This window comes from Nerophis lumbriciformis, linkage group LG03 (assembly GCF_033978685.3).
Source record: "Nerophis lumbriciformis linkage group LG03, RoL_Nlum_v2.1, whole genome shotgun sequence".
Taxonomy (NCBI): Eukaryota; Metazoa; Chordata; class Actinopteri; order Syngnathiformes; family Syngnathidae; genus Nerophis; species Nerophis lumbriciformis.
Window position 1 is genome coordinate 46,122,501 of NC_084550.2, and position 22,041 is coordinate 46,144,541.

General features: G+C 38.1%; 1 protein-coding gene across 4 annotated transcripts in view; it reads right to left on the bottom strand.

Moving 5' to 3' along the window:
• Nucleotides 1-19,549, bottom strand: part of LOC133585516 (casein kinase II subunit alpha) — a 184,156-nt gene extending 164,607 nt beyond the window's left edge. For 3 of the 4 annotated variants that reach the window (XR_012050327.1, XM_061937828.2, XM_061937829.2), the window contains exons 1-10: nucleotides 19,413-19,549; nucleotides 14,282-14,551; nucleotides 11,414-11,525; nucleotides 11,225-11,326; nucleotides 8,379-8,429; nucleotides 8,062-8,121; nucleotides 7,892-7,975; nucleotides 6,308-6,418; nucleotides 5,775-5,876; nucleotides 1,540-1,640 (exon numbers count right to left, since the gene is read on the bottom strand). Coding sequence is in view for 3 of the 4 variants with exons in the window: in XM_061937828.2 (XP_061793812.1) it covers nucleotides 1,540-1,640; nucleotides 5,775-5,876; nucleotides 6,308-6,418; nucleotides 7,892-7,975; nucleotides 8,062-8,121; nucleotides 8,379-8,429; nucleotides 11,225-11,326; nucleotides 11,414-11,525; nucleotides 14,282-14,382 (824 nt within the window). In the remaining variant the exon portion in view is untranslated. Of the gene's footprint in view, nucleotides 1-1,539; nucleotides 1,641-5,774; nucleotides 5,877-6,307; nucleotides 6,419-7,891; nucleotides 7,976-8,061; nucleotides 8,122-8,370; nucleotides 8,430-11,224; nucleotides 11,327-11,413; nucleotides 11,526-14,281; nucleotides 14,552-19,412 lie in introns of those variants that run through there. The other variant, XM_061937830.2, reaches the window with a different exon arrangement.
• Nucleotides 19,550-22,041: the final 2,492 nt, after the last annotated feature.

Genomic DNA, 22,041 nt, shown 5'->3' on the forward strand with positions numbered 1-22,041 from the left:
TGTTTAGCCTCGTCCTCCAGTGACAATACTTGATAATGATAAATAATATTAGAAATGCAGGTTAATTGCTATAATGGAGGTGATAGTTATTGGTTTAGGAGAGCGGATCCACACTGTGTATTGAGACACATAATTTGCCGCTAGCTACTCGTTCGTCAGAGAGGATCAGCATTAAAAAAAAGCATTAATCGGCAACGGCTGATCACATACAGTACTTTTTTAACAACATTTGACCAATACGATTGGTGGCTGATCAATTGGCACATCCCTATTTATATCCCAAAAATCCACCAATAATATTTATCAGTTAAGCTACAGGTGAGAAGTGTTGCGGGTGTATGGGTTGTCCTGGCTAGCATTAGCTTCGTAGTTTGTTGACAGACTTAGCCGCTGTTTCAACTTTGTTTACTTCAGGAGAGGGCAGGTGAGTGTGTCGAGGACGAATGACACATGATTTCCGCAGACAAACATTCCTTTCCCTCACGATGACAGAATGTCAGTCACATGTACACTATATTACCAAAAGTATTTGGCCACCTGCCTTGACTCACATATGAACTTGAAGTGCCGTCCCATTCCTAACCCATAGGGTTCAATATGATGTGGGTCCACCTTTTGCAGCTATTACAGCTTCAACTCTTCTGGGAAGGCTGTCCACAAGGTTGCGGACTGTGTTTATAGGAATTTTCGACCATTGGTGAGGTCACACACTGATGTTGGTCGAGAAGGCCTGGCTCTCAGTCTCCGTTCTAATTCATCACAAAGGTGTTCTATCGGGTTCAGGTCAGGACTCTGTGCAGGCCAGTCAAGTTTATCCACACCAGACTCTGTCATCCATGTCTTTATGGACCTTGCTTTGTGCACTGGTGCACAGTCATGTTGGAAGAGGAAGGGGCTCGCTCCAAACTGTTCCCACAAGGTTGGGAGCATGGAATTGTCCAAAATGTTTTGATATCCTGGAGCATTCAAACTTCCTTTCACTGGAACTAAGGGGCCAAGCCCAACTTCTGAAAAACAACCCCACACCATAATTTCTCCTCCACCAAATTCCACACTCGGCACGATGCAGTCCGAAATGTAGCGTTCTCCTGGCAACCTCCAAACCCAGACTCGTCCATCAGATTGCCAGATGGAAAAGTGTAATTCATCACTCCACAGAACGCGTCTCCACAGCTCTAGACTTCAGTGGCGACGTGCTTACACCACTGCATCCAACGCTTTGCATTGGACTTGGTGATGTATGGCTTAGATGCAGCTGCTCGGCCATGGAAACCCATTCTCGACCAACATCAGTGTGTGACCTCACCAATGTGCTTTTGGAAGAATGGTCGAAAATTCCTATAAACACACTCCGCAACCTTGTGGACAGCCTTCCCAGAAGAGTTGAAGCTGTAATAGCTGCAAAAGGTGGACCCACATCATATTGAACCCTATGGGTTAGGAATGGGATGGCACTTCAAGTTCATATGTGAGTCAAGGCAGGTGGCCAAATACTTTTGGCAATATAGTGTATGTGCAGGGTAAAGAAAAGCCACTCACCTTCCAAGTATATCATTGAAGCGAGGTTCCAGCTCAATGTTGTACTTATCGATGTAGTCGTAGAGGTCTTCTGTTCCTAAAACCTTGGCTATTCTCACCAGCTACAAAGACAACAAAGTCATAACTTTAATAAAACTGAAAATTAACTCTGGATCAGATATATAACGATGGAAAGGCTGTTGTATTGTTATATCTTTGGCATATTAACCAAAGATTCAGCAAGCATTTTGTCGCTTTGTTGCTATAGAAATAAAACTTAGATACAGTTTAGAATAGGTTGTAAGGGAGTTAGTGAAGAGAACTGCACAAGTTCAGCAACATCAATCTGTTGGTTTGGATTATTTATACTTTTTGTGTCACAAAATGAGACTCTTGTAGCCTGCCAGATGATGTTCTTATACATGTCCTATCAGCAATTGTTACACGTTTTGATTTGCAGAAAAGACTGCCTGTGTGTTACTATATAAATAATCTGGGTGGTGCTAGGGCACTTCACACTTGTGATGCAATAATCCCAAAACTTAATTGGCAGACAGCTGACAGGTGAACTTTTGGGGTCTATTGCAGCAGCAGTGCGCGTGTATTGGTCATAGGAACAATGATGGCTGCTCGACTCTTTTCACAAAGCCTTATTGCGGTGACTTTAGGTGCTCTGAGTTAGAGATGGGCACCAATACTCGGTTCCGTAATGGGACTGGTGCCGACATAAACGGTGATAAACAGAGAACAAAAAGAAGTAGCTATTGTCGTCTTATTGTGGTGCTAAATAATGAATTACATTTATTTCACAATTGTGCTTAACATTGGGAAACCCATACATTCATTGGTGGTTAACTCGTTTATACCAGTCTGGGCGGCACTGGTAGCAAGGTGGGTGAAGTGTCTAGCCTGAGGACACAACGGATAGCGGGTGCTGGAATCCAACCAGGAGCCCTCAAGTTTCTGGATGGCCGCTCTACCCGCTGAGCCACTCCGCCCCATGAGTGAATGCAGGTTGAGCCACCTGCTACATGTGCTCAATGGCTAGATAATTATGTGCAAGCTAATATTAGTCACCTCTATTACGGAAAATTAACTGCCTTTCTTAGTATCTTAAGTATCATTATCACTGGAAGACGAGGCTTAACGTGTTACACACTGAGCACAAGCCAGGAGTAGGCATGTTAATAGCTGAGCTTACAAATAATCTAACTTTAAACAACCGAAGAAATAAGTGCATAGTAAAACTGAGGTGTAGATGGAAGCACTTCACAAAAGAAAACAAGCAGTTATTACCATGATATCAACAAGTAGATTAATTAGATTTCGACTGTTGGTGTGTCAGCATTGTCCCAGTCCGTACACGACATGTAAGAGGGCAGATCGATACATAAATTGGCGGTGTCGATACCAAGTTTAGTATCAGAATGCATTCACAAACCTCAAAATTATAGTAATCTACATTACAACACAAGCACATTCTCTGTGTTCTGTATTGTTGTTGTTGGTTTTGCTGCAATAATTATCACAATTTGTTCATGCATGACTTTTATTTCTATTTTGAAGTATTTAGAATACTAGAATGTTCCTCGTGAATGTCACAAAATTCTGTCACAATAAAAAAAGGCTTTGTTTTGTGTTTTCCATTTTTCCAAGTATAGGTTTGGGCACCGATAAAAGGGGAACTGCACCTTTTTTTTTTGGAATGTTGCCTATCATTCACAATGATTATGTAAGACAAGCATGCCTATGTTTATCTTTTTTGTGCATTCGTAATTATTGCAAGCAAAAGTCAGTTTACAATAGAGCTTATAGGAGTCACTTTGTTTTGCCTATAAAGTGCTTAAAAAACATCCAAACACCTCCATCAAGGTTTTATATACACACTTTAAGTATATATGTAATTTAGTAACTGGCACATTTATAACAACACTTAATATTTACGTAGTTTGCTCATTTTAAGCATACGCGGGGCATTAATTTTAAAAAATGCATCACAACGTTCGCTTTGTTCTTCAACCGCATCACTGATTATTACGGACTACAGACTTCATGAGCGCCAACAAACATAATAAAACATCACTTACTGTGTAATGTCTGCTGTCATTAGGATGCCGACTGATGGGATGTTCATATCTTCCCGTTTAGATGATGAATGACTCATAATCCATGCGAAGAGGTGGGGGGAACCAAGCGTCTTTTCGTTTCTTTCTCACCATTTCCGGATCTAAATTGGATACCAAAGTTGACCAACTTGACGGATTATGTCCTCGTCCTTCTACTATTAAAAGGTGAGAGGCATTATTTATGATTCTAGAATTAACTTTCATGAGCACCGAGGCGAGGCAGAGGCTCACCAGCCTATGACGTCAACATAGCGGCAACAAGCTCGTTCACGCTCTGATTACGGCGCCGTTAAAAATAGTTTGTCTGCGTTAGTGCTAAAGGCTGGGACATACTCTCGTGCCACGTAGCTGGAGTCCCTTCTGACAGCGTCTTGTTTAAATTATAGATTTTCTGTGGGGAGGTGGCGCCAGACGTGTAATTCTCAGCAGTGTGCAGCTGTCGTAGACCAGATATGTACCTTCTTATGAAGAGTGATGACAACCACAACATCGAACACTTTGTCTACACTAGAACTCATCATTAAGAATCTTCAGTTGACTTTTAATGGACGTTTTATTTCTAAACCAGAGGAAAATACGTTCGTGAAGATGGACTTTGCAACTTCTGAACGTGTTGTGGCAGAGGATGCTATTATTATTATTTGCAATCCTTGTCGGCTGTTCGGGACATGGGACAAGAGAGACCTATGTACCGGTAATTGTAAATACACAAAACTGTTAAATATCAATCAATCAAATCAATCAAAGTTTACTTATATAGCCCTAAATCACGAGTGTCTCAAAGGGCTGCACAAGCCACAACGACATCCTCGGCTCAGATCCCACATCAGGGCAAGAAAAAACTCAACCCAATGGGATGACAATGAAAAACCTTGGAGGGGACCGCAAATGTGGGGACCCCTCGCTGGGCGAACGGTGCAATGGACGTCGAATGGATCTAGCATAATATTGTGAGAGTCCTGTCCATAGTGGATCTAACATAATAGATAATAAATATCTATAGTAATAACATACTGGTGGTAAAGTGTATGGTCATGTGTTATCGATGTATGGCAATAAAAGTTAAGAGTGTCACATTTTGTGACTTTCTTCTGGACGCAGCAACAACACAATAAGATAAAAAATGACACATTCAATTATTCTTTTTAGAGCGCACCAAGCTATAAAGTACACAATATCCGTTGTCATGCAAATGTTTAATCACTGTTGTTTTATTTCATGCAATGTGTGCATTTGAAACACAAACTCTGCTCTCCTGTGGTCGGGGAGCCTCCTCTGCAAAAACGGACCAATCACAGCTCTACGGTCTGCGTCGCCGCAGGATTTTGGGGAGGCGTCGCAAGGCTTGCCGGAAGATACACGGGGAGGGGCCAAGACGGCGTCGCTTACGCAAGCTACATGACGCGAGAGTATACACCAAGCTGTATAATAACATCACTAATACTTAGTTAATGTTTAAGTCACGAAATATAAATGGAGTATTGTTGGCGGTTTTGGATGGTTATTTAGAGGGCTTTATGAGCGGATTATAGGACCTCCCATTGTAAACTTTTATTTTACGTTTATTAACGATTAAGAATGCATAAAAAAACACTGTCTTTTAAAAAAAATTCTTGTCTCTCATGATTGTGAACGATATGCAACATTTTTAAAAAAGTGCAGTTCCCCTTTAAGCCCCAGTAACATTTCAAAAGCACCAATTTGGTATTAGCATGGGTCAAAATGTAAACGATACCCATCTCTAGCAACTCTTAGCCCTATCAAACACTTTACACAAAGCTGAACATTTAAACATGAAATTGAAAATGCAAATCAGTAAGTTAAACAGTGAACAAATGCAAGTGTGGAGAAAAAAGATGAACATGAAAGGGAACTCTAAAGACTGATATTGAAAAGCACTACAATGTATTTAAAAAAATATCTAAATAAACAGTTGGGGGCGGGTTTTTTGGTAGTGTAAACCTTGCAGTGCCAATTCTTGTTCAAATATCAACACCTCTTTTCTACAACGCCTACTGTTTTAAAACCCTTGATTGTGGAAGCAAACAAAAAATTGCTCCGGAAATTAACTTCAGGTCATCTCCACAAGATCGTGAAAGCAGCCTCGGGTCAGCTGTGAAACAAGATTACCTGGTCATAGTTGTCGTGGCCATGGAAGAAAGGTTCTTTCCGGAAGATCATGCTGGCCAACATACATCCCAAGCTCCACATATCTAGACTGTAGTCATACATCTGAAACACACACATCCATCTTGCAGCAGCTCGGAGTGCAATGCAAGGCCTTCATATGCATTTAGTGCCGTATAGCCAATAATCAGGTTCAAAAGCAGCACTGCTGTGGAATTTGGCAATCGAACTAGCTGTGTGACAAACGTCATGTTACCTATCTATATTTGATAATATCCAATTCTTGTAAGTAGGCCTGGGCCGATAACAAATTTTGCTCGACGATATAGTGACCTACAAATTATTGCAACTACAACTTTCGCTGTGCAGTTCATTATTTCAAATGCATTGTTTGCAAAAACAAGCTACTTCCACCACAAGACTGTCACAAACTTGTTCACACTTCCATTCCCTGATTACCTAAGTACTGTCTCACACAAATCTGCACACTAAGTGGAATACACAAGCTACATTTATTTAGCCGAAGAAGATTGTACCTGATAGTCCACCAAGAGCTCAGGTCCCTTGAAGTAACGTGATGCAACCCTGACGTTGTACTCCTGTCCGGGGTGGTAAAATTCTGCCAGGCCCCAGTCAATAAGACGTAGCTACAGACAAGAAACATTCAGGTATTAGCAACAACGAGCAACTAAACACAAGTTTGTAAGGGTACATATAAAAATAAAACATTAGGCAGACCACCAGTAGTTTGAAGGTAGACAACAGAGTTTACATTAACCGGCATATGCCACTGTCCAAGTGGGAAATCAAATGACATGTATTCGTAATAGGATTTTTCCACATGAAACCTTTGATATGGTGCATCAATGGTACTGATTTTCCACACTGTACACATTAAGGGGGGGGACACACAGTCTTGTGAATAATGATAATACAGTGCGTTCAACGCCCGGTATCACTTTTGGCCATAGATATGAATGAGTAAATAGATGACACACGTCTTTAAGTTGCAAGTTTATGGCAACTGGGGCTAAAGTGTCTGAGCATTCTGTGGTTTTAGGAAGCACAACCATTAAATCAAAGATGCCTGCTCGTCAATTACTTATTTTTTCCACTTATCAGGCAGCTACAATTCTCACCTATCTAGTCCTATTTAATTATAGTGTGTGTATGTGTGCGCGCGCACGTGTTTGCTCTACAGTACTAAGTGGGGGTCGCCAAATTATTTTTCTGGCATAATGCCAAATAACAATTTAATAATAGAACAGGTCTATACATTGTTCTTTTCTTAAGCGAACTAAATAGAAGAATATTTCTTATATTTATTTATTTTTAGTTATTTTTTTCCATGTTGTGGCTTGTGCAGCCCTTTGAGACACTCGTGATTTAGGGCTACCGTATATACCGGTAAGTAAACATTGATTGATTGATTTATATGTTATGTGCCTCTTAAGACCTCACTGTAGGCTTTGTAAGGTCCACCATCATGCTACCTTTAAACTAAACAAAATTGATGCTAATCCACCTTATTATTTTATTTTCTTCCCAAACAAGAATCGATAAAAGAACCGATAAGGAACCAAATTGTTCAGCAGAATCAAAAGTGGAATCGAAAATCTCACCAATTCCCATCCCTATTCGATACCCATCCCAAACATGCATGTGCTTATGTTTATGTTAATATATGATGTGCCCCCCCCCCTAAAAGCTGTAAAGCTCGGGTAAACACTGAAATCAATGTATGTTGCATATACACAAGCCTATAGTAATACCAACAACAATAATGATGGATTAGATGTAATGTATATAGTGCTTTTCTAGACACTCAAAGCGCTTTACAGTGAGAACTAAGAACCCATCATTCATTCACTCCACATTCACACATTGTGTAGAGAAACAGGGATTGTGAATCTGTGATGTTATAGTTTGGCCAATGTACCACAGTAAAGACACTTCAAAGGCATGAAAGCAAATTATTTATCTTACCTAAGAGGCATTTTTTTTTAAATGCCTGCTTCGTACATTAAAAAAGCTTTCAGTGGATTAACCAAAAATGTGGGTATCACTAAACATTGATCGAAGTTCACAAATAATTCAGTGCCAAGTGTTGAAGCACTTGCCTTGCGGTGTTCATGATCAATCATTACATTATGAGGCTTGACATCTCGATGCATTATTCCCATACTGTGGCAACAGTCCAAAGCCTACAAAGAAAAGACAAAGACCAACTTACAGACAGGTTTTGCTGGAAAAAAGTATTTGTGTGGTCAACGATCCAAGACAGACTTACCTTAAGAATCTCGTGCATGTAGAATCGGATGTCGTAATCTGTCAGCGTTTGGTACAATTGCTGAGAAGCAAAACAAAGTAATACAGTAGCCCATATTAAACCTAATAACAACAGTACAAAAACAACCATGCATGGAATGTACAAATGATTGACAAGTGATTGATAGAACCAGAAGACTGTTGACATTTCGGCACCGAAGACATTGCACAGGACTGTAATACAGTATTCCTCCATTACATACACACCAAAAGAAGCAAGCGTGCTAAGAAGGGAGGGTAAACAATTTATGAATAATGGAAAGAAAACAAATTTCTCACTTTGAAGTCGGTGTTGTTGACGTGTTCAAAGACCAAGGCAGGTGTCCGAGACTACAAAACAAAAGCAATGTATTCAGAATACTGCAGATACAGGTGACCAGACCTACTCGGGTTGTCAATTGGAAATGCTTGACCAAGTAGAAACAGAAATGACACGCTGTACAAAATAAAATAAATATCAAAAAGCTATTTACTGTAAGTGGTTTCATAAAGACTAAGATTTGACCTGTTCTATATAAGTTATGTTGTGATCTGGTATACTATACAAAACAGGAGAAAACTAATAAAAAAATCAGGCAGAGAACACTGTTAGCAATGTGCTCAAGTAATCATCTTACTTAACAGACTTAACATGCACATCCTGGTGTGGAAAAAGTCTTACTGAGTGATGAGAGAAACTACAGTAATCTTGAGTGCTATTTCTAATACAAAGTAGCGTATAGTTCAAACTTATATCTGTCAGTAGACTCCATATGGAAGAGCTAATAACAACAACATGGCTGACGGGAAGAAGACGTAAGTAAATAAGGCCTCCCACAAAAGCGGCTTTAAGATGGTCTGTAAAATAATCTATGCAAAATGTTGACCAAAGAACCACAAGGAAGTGTTTTCAATGTACAAAATAATAATATAAACACTTTTTAGGATATTTCTTATTAACAATCCTTATGTGAGACAAGCACACATCATTTATTTTTTTATTATTATGCATTCTAACTCGTAAAAAAACACTAGCAAGTCACCTAACGATGACCTAAAAAGCGCTCTAAAAGTCATCCAAAAAACTCCATCACCGTTTTATATGCATGCTTTGAGTATATACTGTATTTATGTAGTAAGAGGCCCATTCATAATTACACGTGGTATTGCTCAGTAACGTTTAAGAAGTTTAGATGGAACCACATTACTGCACAAATAAGAAGTTATTAATAGTAGATAGATTAACAAGTAAATTATGAAGAGTCTAGAGAGAGGATAATATAACAATTGTGTCAGCATTATTAGTCTGTACATGACACGTAAGAGAATGGATCGATCCATTGGTGGTGTCGATACCAAGCATCAGTATACTGTATGATCAATACCAGAGTAATTAGGTTGATATTATTTTCTCAAAATTGCTGTTTTTGCAAGTTTACAAATTCATGGTATAATTCCATGCACACAGGAGGACTGAGCGCAAACAACTATTAAATGAGTAGTAGATAGTAGTTTTTGCATATTTTTAAAAGTTATTGTGTACTATTGACTATGTTTGCATCAAACATTGTTATATAGTAAAAAAGAACAAGGAAATAGTTTAAATAGTATGTTGATATTGTTTAACTGTCAATAGCACTCACCATAAATTACTTTTAAAAATTACAGTTAATACATCTGAACGGTATCGGCTGATCTTACTCATGTATGATTGGTTTGGGCTGCATAAAGCCCTGATCGGAACATCCCTAGTTGTGTATTGTATTTTATATTGTTGACTGTATTATTTAACATTTTATTTATACTATTGAAGTACTTAAATTACAATTAATTTCAACTGGAATGTCACAAGATCCTTTAAAATATACATCAGGGTTTCCCCTACATGTAAATGATCGTGGCGCAACGCCAATGCAAGATTACTGCCGCCACACCTTCAAAATAAGTATTTTCTTTGTTTTGTTTTTCCATGAAAACATTTTTTAACATGACAACTAATTTTAGTGATGTATTGTATGAATGATATAGTGTATATAGTCTATTGTTTACGTACTCTTGGCTATAAGTAGTTTGAAAAACAGCTCAAACATAAAAACGTTCCTCATTGCTTTAAAAAAAATTAAAAATAAAAAGTGCATCTAAGTCACCTGTAAATTGAAGACTGTAAATTGTCCATAAATATGAATGTTAGTGTAAATGATTGTCTATATGTGCCCTGCGATTGGCCATGCTGATTTGAGTTAGCAATGGACTATGAGCTACAGCTAGCTACTATGTTTCCATGCACTAAATTAGTCAAATTTCTCAAATAGTTCGGTTTTTTATTTTTATTTATTTTCACACCTACATGTGAAGTCTCATACGACGTGTACCTCCCGTACACTGGGGGGCGCTTAGTTCCTTTTAGCGCAGATAAATGTATTGCTTTTTCGGTTGACCTATGACGTTGTACCAAAACAGATCATATTTGCAGCTCGTCACAAGTCAACAGTGCAGTTCCTATGATACCTGATGTCCGCTGTAATATTGGCACAGATTACAAATATTAAGTCTGCTGGGATAGGCTTCAGCACCCCCTGCAACCCCGTAAGGTACAAGCGGTAGAAAAATGGATGGATGGATGGCTATGCCGATATTAAATAGCGGACAGCATCAAGAAATTGCGGATGCGGGTCTGAAGCAAAGAAAGACTGGTGAGAGAGAGAGTTGTTTTGAAGGAATTTTCAGACGTAGAATCACGGAAACAAAACTATTGAACGCCTCGGAGTTCATTCAAAAGGCTTTGTGGATTGATGAGTCTGACGGAAAAGCTTGCTTATGAATAGTTATTGGTGTGGTCAATAAATACTTCAAAGAGTTTTGTTTCTAATAGAAAATATACATTTACAACTAAAGAATATAGAGACCGTGCCCCCATATTTCTTGAGAAGTTAACAAAAAATCCTTGACATTGCTATTTTTCCTAAAGCAAAATACTTAATAAAAAACTTGCCGAGCCAAATTGGAATTGAAGAGCTTATGCAAGTGACAGCCTCCCCACACTATCACATATGGTAATGACAAAACAAAACAAATGGATACATAAAATTAGTTTTCTACTTAAAAGTGATTGTGCTGTACACTAATAGACCAAAAATTATACTCACGACGGGGTCTTTCACAATGTCAATAAGGGAGATAATATTGGGGCCTCCTCGTAGATTCTCCAGTATCTTGATCTCGCGCTTTATTTTCTTTTTCTTCACAGGCTGAAGGAACATAATGCAACAAAAAATACAGTGGTGATTTGACCAAATCCAAAATGGATCAACTTCTCACCATCATTAGGGCTTTACCTTCAGGATCTTGACAACCACTTTCTCGTTATTGGTGATGTTGATGGCCTCAAAGACTTCACTATATTTGCCGCGGCCGAGCTTTCTCACCAGCTGAAAGTCATCTTGGTTTCTGTGAATACGTGGCACCCAAACATCAGACAAGTTTAAAGGGGAACTGCACTTTATTTTGGAATCGTTCACAATCGTTATGAGAGAAAAAGAACACATATCTCTTTTTTTTAGGATTTTTTAAAGATGATAAAAAAAATGCTTGCAAGATGTGGCTAATAGGATTCACCATGGTAGCCTTCAAAACCCTCTAAAATAGTGTTTCTTAACCAAAGTGCCAGGGCCCATTGTTGGGCCATGAGCAGCCCCTACAGGACCACCAAAAAATATCTGTGTCTCGTCTATGATCCGTACAGGCCACAGCGTTACTCAGTTGTAATACACTTTTTGACCACTTGTGACTATCGATCAAACAGAAGAAGCTAGTGCTAACGTCATACAGAAGTTTCTTAAGCGCAAAAATGATGACAAAGTAACATATATTGTTATTAATATCTATTATTCATTTAGTTTATTTTAGCACTAAATAATGTATACAGTTTTTTATAAGTCTTCATATGCAGTATATTTGATTAGTACCGGTATTTATTTTTCTAATCAGCCTGACCTAAGGCAAATGTATATACCGGTATGTTAAATAAATAATCATCTTTGTGATTAACACATGCTTTCATATCATTTGACAAGGTTTATCCTGTTAAACTGTAAGTAAGTTAGATATAATTATTTAATACGATTACAATTGAAAGTAAGATTTCTAATTGGGTGTTAATATTTGAGTGGGCCCAGGCCCCTCTGTAGTGGAAAAGTTGGGCCTCGGGGTCAAAAGGTTTAAGAACTCCTGCTTTAAAAACAACTTCAAAACCCTCAGGCGCATTTATTTCCATTTCCAAAGCAGCACACTTTCGACTTCCGGCAACAAACGCAAGTGCGTTTTAATCAAGGCAGCTTTGGTAACAGACGACGAGACGACTACTTTTGGACAAATGAGGATTCACAACCTTATCTTTCTGAAGCTGGATATACAGAGGATGAATTGCTGCTTTGAGAAGCGAGCACCAAGAGACAGTGAAATTTTGGAGCAGACGGAAACCAAGAGAGTGAGGTTGGCGTGACTAAACGGTGCAAATGTAGAACTTGGAGCCAAGCTATGCCGACAGAAATGGCGTCCTTCCCCAAAATCAAGTGGGAAAACATCTTCGGCCAGCTTGACCAAACAGATAACTGTCTAGGGCTGGACGATATATCGTGGGTTTGTCTCTGTGCGATGTAGAAAATGACTATTTTGTGAGTATTCAAGTACACGTTCTCAAGCAGTTGCTTTGAGCTGCGGGCTTTTCTCACTCTCTTTCTTGTCTCTTCTTCTCACAGAGACATAAAACAAGCGTACCTTCTTACATACGTCACATACTGTCACGCGTGCAACGTCATACGCTCTCGCGGAGCAGAGAGGTAGCGGCATGGGTAAAGTTAGCAGTGGCAGGTGGTGCAAGCGTAGCGGTGTGAGTGGTAATAAGAGAGAGAGAGAAGGTGCAAATCTGGTAACAAATAGAGGAAGAAGAATTAATTCCCAAGAAAAACAGCACGGGGTCCATCGTCTGGCGGTGGTTTGGCTTCAAGCGGGAAGATGTTGAACAGACAACCGTAATATGTAAAGTATGCGGCAAAAGCGTTGGTACAAAAAGTAGCAGCACTACTAATTTGTACAATCATTTGAAAAGTCACCCGCGAGAGGACAAGGAGTGCTTGAAACTCTGCATGTCAACATCTCCGGCCGGTGCCACACCAACAAAATGCCCAAGCAACCAGTACTGACCCAATTTAGCCTGGCGTCTTCCATTTCCAGATCAACACCGTATGAAAAAATAGTCAAAACCAGAAGGAAATAATGTCTGCAGTAACCTACCACATAGCGAAGGACATACACAATTTTATTTCCTATTATGCAGCTAATTTTTATTTTACAGTTTTTGAAATATCTTGTGTGACATAATGCACAAAAGTGCACTTTGTTTTAAAATATTGTAGTGGCGTTCTGTCAAAAAGTGCACTTTAATTTAGTGTTGTTTTGATATGTCATCTTAGTGACATCATGCACAAAAGTGCACTCATAGCTTGTTGTAAAATGTCTCTGACAATCTTGCACTTTCTGTTTTGAAATGACATGAATGTTTGTGCCACTGCTTAATAACTGTTTAATAAATACACTTTTGGTAAATTGGCTTAGTTGCGATTTCCCTCTCTGCATGACAGTTTAAAATGAGCATATATTAATGCAGTACGAACAAGAATGTTAATGTAGACACATAGAATCATCATACAGGTGTGATTATAGGTGTCAAGTGTTCATTCAAGGCTGAGGCAAAATATCGAGATATATATCGTGTATCGTGACATGGCCTAAAAATATCGAGATATTAATAAAAGGCTTTATCACCCAGCCCTACAACTGTCCATCGAGTAAGTCACTATAATATTGATCATGATTCATGCCGCACATCACCGTACAACTACAGTACATACGCTTTTGAGCTAAATCATATTATTTGATATTTTACGGTAATGTGTTAATAAATTCACACATAAGTCGCTCCTGAGTATAAGTCCCACCCCCAGCCAAACTATGAAAAAAACTGCGACATATAGTCCGAAAAATACGGTAATTATTATAAAGGTTAGAATGCAAAAAAAAAAAACTTTGTGTCTTCTTGTCTCTCATAAAAATTGTGAACGATAGGCAAGATTCCAAAAAAAGCAGTTCCCCTTCAAAACTGCCGTGTGTGTGTGTGTGTGTGTGTATGACCAAACGAGTTTTACCCCCACTCCACGACGTGGGACTCATAGTCCCAGTACTCCCTCGGCCGGTGAGTGTTGACCTCGTTGTACACTCTGGCCCGGCTTGGCACGGGTCCTGACATGTCCGACAGTTTGGCAGTGAGTGGTGTTTTTTTTACAGCAGCGGCAGACGTAGCTATAGGGAGGATGGTGGGAGGGTGAGAGGAGGGGAAGGAGGGAAGGTCGGGGCGTGTTTGATTGAGACAGGGCAGGGATCTAGGAGGGGGTTACTTGAGGACAAGGGAGTTCTCGCTGGAAAAAAAAAAGGAGAAAACATGAATTAGATTATTCTTTAAGCAATTAGGTCAGTGTGTCATTTGCTACAGTACAGAACTATATCACTGTAGGGTTAAACATGGTCACAATACAACGAGGCTGATTATGAATCCACTTTATCCTACCCAGATATCTTTGCCATATCTCGCTTTCTCTCATTCAATATACCAAGTACCAACATTTTTTTTAAAAACACAGTCGCAGTGGTGACTAAAGCCTATCTTACGCCACAGATACCTGTATCATTGACCTGGGATGTGGATAAAACTTGCAACATTTTCACCAAAATGACAGTGTGGAATTTACATCCATTAGTCAGTCTTCTGCTTTTGAAAATAAATGCTTCAATGTGAAATATTATTGGTTTTTTTTTTAACTTTTTGGGAGGGTTATTTCAACAAGGGATGTTCCTAATAAGGTTATATGCTGCCGATTACAATGTTGATCATCCGTAAGTAAGAACGGGCGATACTAATTCAGTTTAACTGTACATTTTTCAATTTATGGTGAATGTAGGCCTGGGCTATATGGGCAAAAAATTAATCTCCTATTTTGTTTACTACTTTTTAAAGAAAAACATTATTACAAATGACAAAGATAATTGCTTTTATTTGATAAAAACTAGCAGTTTGAAATGGCACAGCATACTCTGTAAAAGATGGAATTTTATGCTTCACTACACCGTAGGAAAATACAAAAGGTAACTGCTAAGAGCAAGCCAGCGCTCCTGAATGGTAACAAATGATCTATACAAATATTGACTGTAACAATACTAAGTACAAGAGCCGCATAGAGTCGATACAATGATTACATATTTATTTTTAATAATCACAAATTATTTTGTCTTTTTTATTGTTTATAAATGCAGGAAATACGTCCCTGGAGTCTGGACACAGGGGAACTTTAATTATGACCAAAGTATGACCCTGTAACTACTTAGTATTGGATTGATACCTAAATTTATAGTATCACCCAAAACTTATGTAAAGTATCCAAACAACAGAAGAATAGACTTAGACAAACGTTAATGATCCACGAGGGAGATTGTTCCACACAGTAGCTCAGTTACAAAGGATGGAACAGGTAAGGATGGAAATGATAATGCAGGTATAAAGTAGACTAAAAATGTACCGTAGTAGCAATATAAAATACAACGTATGTAATATTTACATATTAAATATACAGTATATGATATATACTGATATATTATTATTATATAACAATTACCATGTAAGTAATGTAATACATGCTTATTACATTTTAACAGAAGTGTAGATAGAACATGTTAAAACAGAAAGTAACCAGATATTAACAGTAAATTAACAAGTATATTAATAATCCACTTTCTACGCCTTGTACTTCATAAATTTGACAAAATAATACCATGGGAAATGACATAATATGTTACTGCGTACATCAGCAGCTAAATTAGGAGCCTTTGTAACCTAACGTATTATTTTCGGGCCTCCTTATGTCGAGCATGAAAAGATTACAGTTGGTACAAAATGTGGCTGCTAGACTTTTGACAAGAACAAGAAAGTTTGATCATATTACGCCTATACTGTATGTACCTTTATATACTTATATATACATATACATATATATTAGGGCTGCAACAACTAATCGATTAAATCGATTATAAAAATAGTTGGCGATTAATTTAGTCATCGATTCGTTGGATCTATGCTACGCGCATGCGCTGAGGCTACGTTTTTTTTTTTTTAAACCTTTATTTATAAACTGCAACATTTACAAACAGCTGAGAAACAATAATCAAAATAATAGGGGTGTAACGGTACGTGTATTTGTATCGCACCGTTTTGATACGGGGCATCCGGTTCGGTGCAGAGGTGTACCGAACGAGTTTCCACACGGACATATTAAGTAGCGTACTGCACGTTGTGTAAACAATACTCAAAATGCCGGACATTTGAGGCATTTAAGAAACTCCGCCCTGACAGCTCCGCAAAAGAGGACATGTCCGGTGAAAAGAGGACGTATGGTCAGTCTATCGTAGCCCGTTAGCTGCTAGCATGCTAGCAAAAGAGGACATGTCCGGTGAAACCGACCGGGCTAGGTCCTGACCATACGTCCTCTTTTCACCGGACATGTCCTCTTTTGCGGGCGGTGTTTCTTAAATGCCTCAAATGTCCGGCATTTTGAGTTAGGGTTGCGTGTGTTTTCAATATACGTTCAGGGTTAAGAAGGTTAAAAACACAACAAATTGTGCGTGCAGCAGCATTCGTGAAGGAGGGGCAGAGACAGAGAGAGCGAGAGAGTTGTGATAAACGCGAATGTGTCGTCAAGCTCTGCTTTTTATCGATAGATTTATCAGAATTAATTTTTTATTATCTATAGCAGGGGTGTCAAAAGTGTGCATTTTTGTAACATTTTCCTTGTTTTATTTGGCAAGTTCAAAGAACATGGCACCAGTATGCTGTTTTTTTTCAATAAAATACTAGAAAGGATAGAAATGTAGTTTGTCTCTTTTATCCGATTATTAATCGATTAATCTAAGTAATAATCGACAGATTAATCGATTATCAAATTAATCATTAGTTGTAGCCCTAATATATATATATATATATATATATATATATATACATACATATATGCATATATATATATATATATATATATACATATATATATATATATATATATATTTATACATATATGCATATATATATATATATATATATATATATACATATATATATATACATATATGCATATATATATATATATATATATATATATATATATACATACATACATATATATATTTACATATATATATATATATATATATATATATATACATACATACATACATATATATATTTACATATATATATATATATATATATATATATATATATATATATATATATATTTATATATATATACATTTACATTTATTTATATATATATATATATGTAAATATGTAAATATATATATATATATGTAAATATATATATATATATATATGTAAATATATATATATATATATACATACACACATATACATTCAGTGGAGCCCATGTGAGCAACATCAGACGTGCATACTGTGGCTACACCAGCAGCACACCTGTCCCAAACCTGACTAAATAACAAGTTAAATCTCCATCCATCCATCCATCCATTTTCTACCGCTTGTCCCATTCGGTGTGGTGGGGGGTGCTGGAGCCTATCTCAGCTGCATTCGGGCGGAAGGCGGGGTACACCCTGGACAAGTCCCCACCTCATCGCAGGGCCAACACAGATAGACAGACAACATTCTCTTATTATTATAATCACATGACAGCAGTCATTTCCATGAGGTTATTTTCTAATATAAGTGTTTAGGCCCACTTACAATGACAGTAACAAAAAATATTGTTTTTCATGAACTGTGTACTTGTATTGTTTGTCTGGGTGGAGGTCCTGCTTTGGAAATAATTTGTACCCCTTTCAGACATTGCATTTAGTTCCCATTAAAACATTCACATGTTGCACAATGAGATGTAAGCAGGGGATCATGTGTACATTCCTGCAACTTCCTGTTTGTAAAAAATATATTTTTATTAGTATTTATTTAATATACTAACAGCATTTCATGATTAATATTTATAAATTAAGATTCCTAATAAATGATATTAGAATAAGCACACATTTGATTGGTAAATCATAGTGTAACGACCAGGAATTACACTTTATGTGTGGTGTTGGAGTTGTCCGACTTTTTGTGTGGCTGTAAACGCATCACTGGCTAAGTGCCATATGTGCATGTGTTGGCGCAAGTGAGAAAGAGTGAGCGGCTGCTGTTGATATAACAAAGTTGCTTTTGGTCTGGTTTGTACTGCAGAAAATGACAAGTTTTGCTAGATATAATTTTTTTACTAATATTTTGGTGATGTGTTTATGGCCGACAAAGAGTTTTGCTCAGTAAAGTGATGGATGGAATTCATGTCCTCAAAGCGTCTCGACAGACTTTACAATAGTTGAACAATGATGACGAAAACTGTTTTCTCTGTCGTGTCCGTATGTCGAAAATTGTTATGCGCTTATTTTTTTATTTGATTTTGTGCGTGGCATAGATTTGCCGTGAGCAGTGCGCAATTGCACAGGCGCGCACCTTAGAGGGAACATTGGTCCCCACATCTGCGGAGGTTTCTCATTGTATCCCATTGGGTTGAGTTTTTCCTTGCCCTGATGTGGGATCTGAGCCGAGGATGTCGTTGTGGCTTGTGCAGCCCTTTGAGACACTTGTGATTTAGGGCTCTATAAATAAACTTTGATTGATTGATTGAAAAGATAAGTTGTCTAATGACTGCAGTATGTTCACCATGTTATTTAATGCCACAATTGTTCTTTGACTGCAATAAGAAACTAATGTTTACTGACTGTTAAAATTAAGCCTGGTCCGCTTTATTTTGAAAAACTGTATCGGGACAACCAGTCAAGTGCCCTGGCGGAAGTATCCGAATTTGGGCAGCACTCACAATTTTAACCGTTCTGAGTGCAACATCCGGGTACTATACCGCACTTCATTGTAAGTAAGGAAGTGCGCGATTTAAGACACAGCCATACTGAGATAGATGCGATTACCTAGAGTGTCTCAAAAGTGGCGTTGGGTAGTTTAAAGTCACCCTATATATGGTCTGTGTGTGCTTTAAGTCTTGAGGGCTCTAACAAAAGCCACACGGTGAGAGGAAACAAATACTGAAGGTGTCGCTAACACATCCGTCCTGGGCGGGGCCTACATGCTAACCCTTAGCAAGAGCTGAAGTTTGTCGGCTTCGCCGGGCACAGTTGACGGGTTAACATTAAAGGCGGATACGTTTGCATAGTTACCCCCGTGAGCAATGTGACCACCGAAGTGTTTCCCCCGAAGATCTGTAGAGCCAACTGTCGCTCCGTTGCCGGTAAATCAGCACCACTGCGATATTTGTGCTGTATCAGAGACAATATGGCGGACCTCCACTGTGACGTCACCGAGGACTGAGACGGAAGCCGACGAAAGACTTTCACTTTTGTCTAATGAAGCATCGAAATATTGCTATATAGTAATTTTAAGCGTGAGACTTAAACGTGTCGCTGCTTTAAACTCGTCGATGTTGTTTTAAAGCAAATATATGTTACTGTATTATTAATATTTGAACCAGCCTACACTATGGCCTGGAACGGGGGTCAGCAATCCGCGGCTCTAGAGTGGCTCGCTGTACCTCTTTCAGAGATGTGTGAAAATGGAAAAAGATTAAGAAAAAAACATTTTTTTTTTGTTTTAATATATTTTCTGTAAGAGAACAAACATGAGACAAACATTCATAATGGTTAGAATTCCCACTGTTTATGTTATACATGCTGTACTGATGAGAGTATTTGGCAAGCACCGGTTTGTCCTACTAATTTCAGTGATCCTTGAACTCATCGTAGTTTGTTTACACAGAAAGATGGGTTTTATGCCACTCCTTTGTCTCATTTTGTCCACCAAATGTTGTATGCTGTGCGTGAATGCACAAAGATGAGCTTTGTTGATTTTATTGATTTGCTGGAGTGCTAATCAGGCATATTTGGTCAATCCATGACTGAAAGCTAATCGATGCTAACATGCTATTTAGGGTAGCTGTATGTACATATTGCATCATTATGCCTCGTTTGTAGGTATATTTGAGCTAATTTAATATCCTTTACTTATGTCCTCTATGTATTTAATTTATATTTGCATGTCTCATGACGCATTATTTGTATATAATATTGGCTGCATTTCTCATAGTTGTTTGTGTGCCATGTTGTTCCAGACCACAGCAAACGTTACTCAGCTTGCAAAGATTGTAATGAATCCATTAGAAGAAGACAGCCTGCCGTTTCCTTTAACTTGGACACACACATCTATACCTTTGGCCATTCTGAGACAGTAATTTCCAGAAGTTACCTCATCCTGTAAGAAGCCTCTATTTTACTAATGATGTCCAATGTTGCAAAAATGTGTAGAATAAAAATTAAAATACAACATTTCTGTCAATGAAGATTTGTGTCGATAGTAGGCTATTATAACTAATATAGACACTTATATCATGTGTTGTCTCATTATAACACTTATGTAAGGCTTTTGATTTTTTGCGGCTCCAGACAGATTTTTGTTTTGTATTTTTGGTCCAATATGGCTCTTTTAACATTTTGGGTTGCCGACCCCTGGTCTACAAGAAGGATCAAATGCAATTTATGAAAGTCTACCTTAAAATCACATTTTATATCTCTACTAACATAGATTTGATCATTTCATCCCTGTCCTTCCTTCACTTAAAGGGGTCATTTTATGATTTTTCTTCTACATTTAAAACACTTTCTTGTGGTCTACATAACATGTAATGGTGGTTCTTTGGTCAACAATGTGCATAAATGATGTTTTACAGACCATCTTCAAGCCGTTTTCTGATTGTCTCTTCAGGATGAGCCAATTTGTGGGCGGTCTTATTTACGTGCCTCCACTTCGACTGTGTCTTCTCTGCGTCAGCTATGTTGTAGTTTTTAGCGCTTCCATAGGGAGCCTGACAGATACAGTATATGCCAGACTATGTGCTACTTTGTATACGAAATGGCAACCGTGAAAAATTCCTAGATGGCACTGCTGTAGTGGCTGCTGGATGCAGGAGCTCTCTGGTCTTTTGTGTCCTCCTTTGTGTTTCTTCCTCTCGTTTTCATATATTTTTGCCTTTTGTTTTGGGCCCCTTTGGGACTGCACAACAAAGTGTGGCACTTTCGTAACTTATGCAGTGTTTTTTGGTGCTTTTTTAAATAGACGTTTGATCCGCCTTTAGGAAGCCTTTTGGCCATGGTCATGTCTGCATAAACCAGAGTTCGGCAACCCAAAACGTTGAAAGAGCCATATTGGGCCAAAAAGTACAAAAAAATAATCTGTCTGGAGCCGCAAAAAATTAAAAGACGTATATAAGTGTTATAATGAGGGCAACACATAATGTTAGTGTCTATATCAGCTATAATAGCCTACTATCAAAATGATTATGTGTCGCAGGCTGAAGCAAATCTTCGTTGACAGAAATGTTGAAATGTAATATTTATTCTACACATTTTTACAACATTAGAAACCATTAGTAAATCAGAGGCTACTTAGAAGGTGAGATAACTTCTGGAAATGTTAATGGCCAAAGATATAGATGTGTGTGTGAAATTTAAAGGAAACGGCAGGCGGTCTTCTTTTAATCGATTCATTACAATCTTTGGCAAGCTAGGTAATGTTTGCTGTGGTCTGGAACAACATGGCACACAACTATCTGAAATGCAGCTAATATTACATACAGATAATGTGTCATGAGACATGCAAAACTAAACTATATACAATGATGACATAAGTAAAGGATATTAAATGAGCTCAAATATACCTACAAATGAGGCATAATGATGCACTATGTACCAGTGACGTGCGGTGAGGTTGATGGCTGGTGAGGCACTGACTTCATCA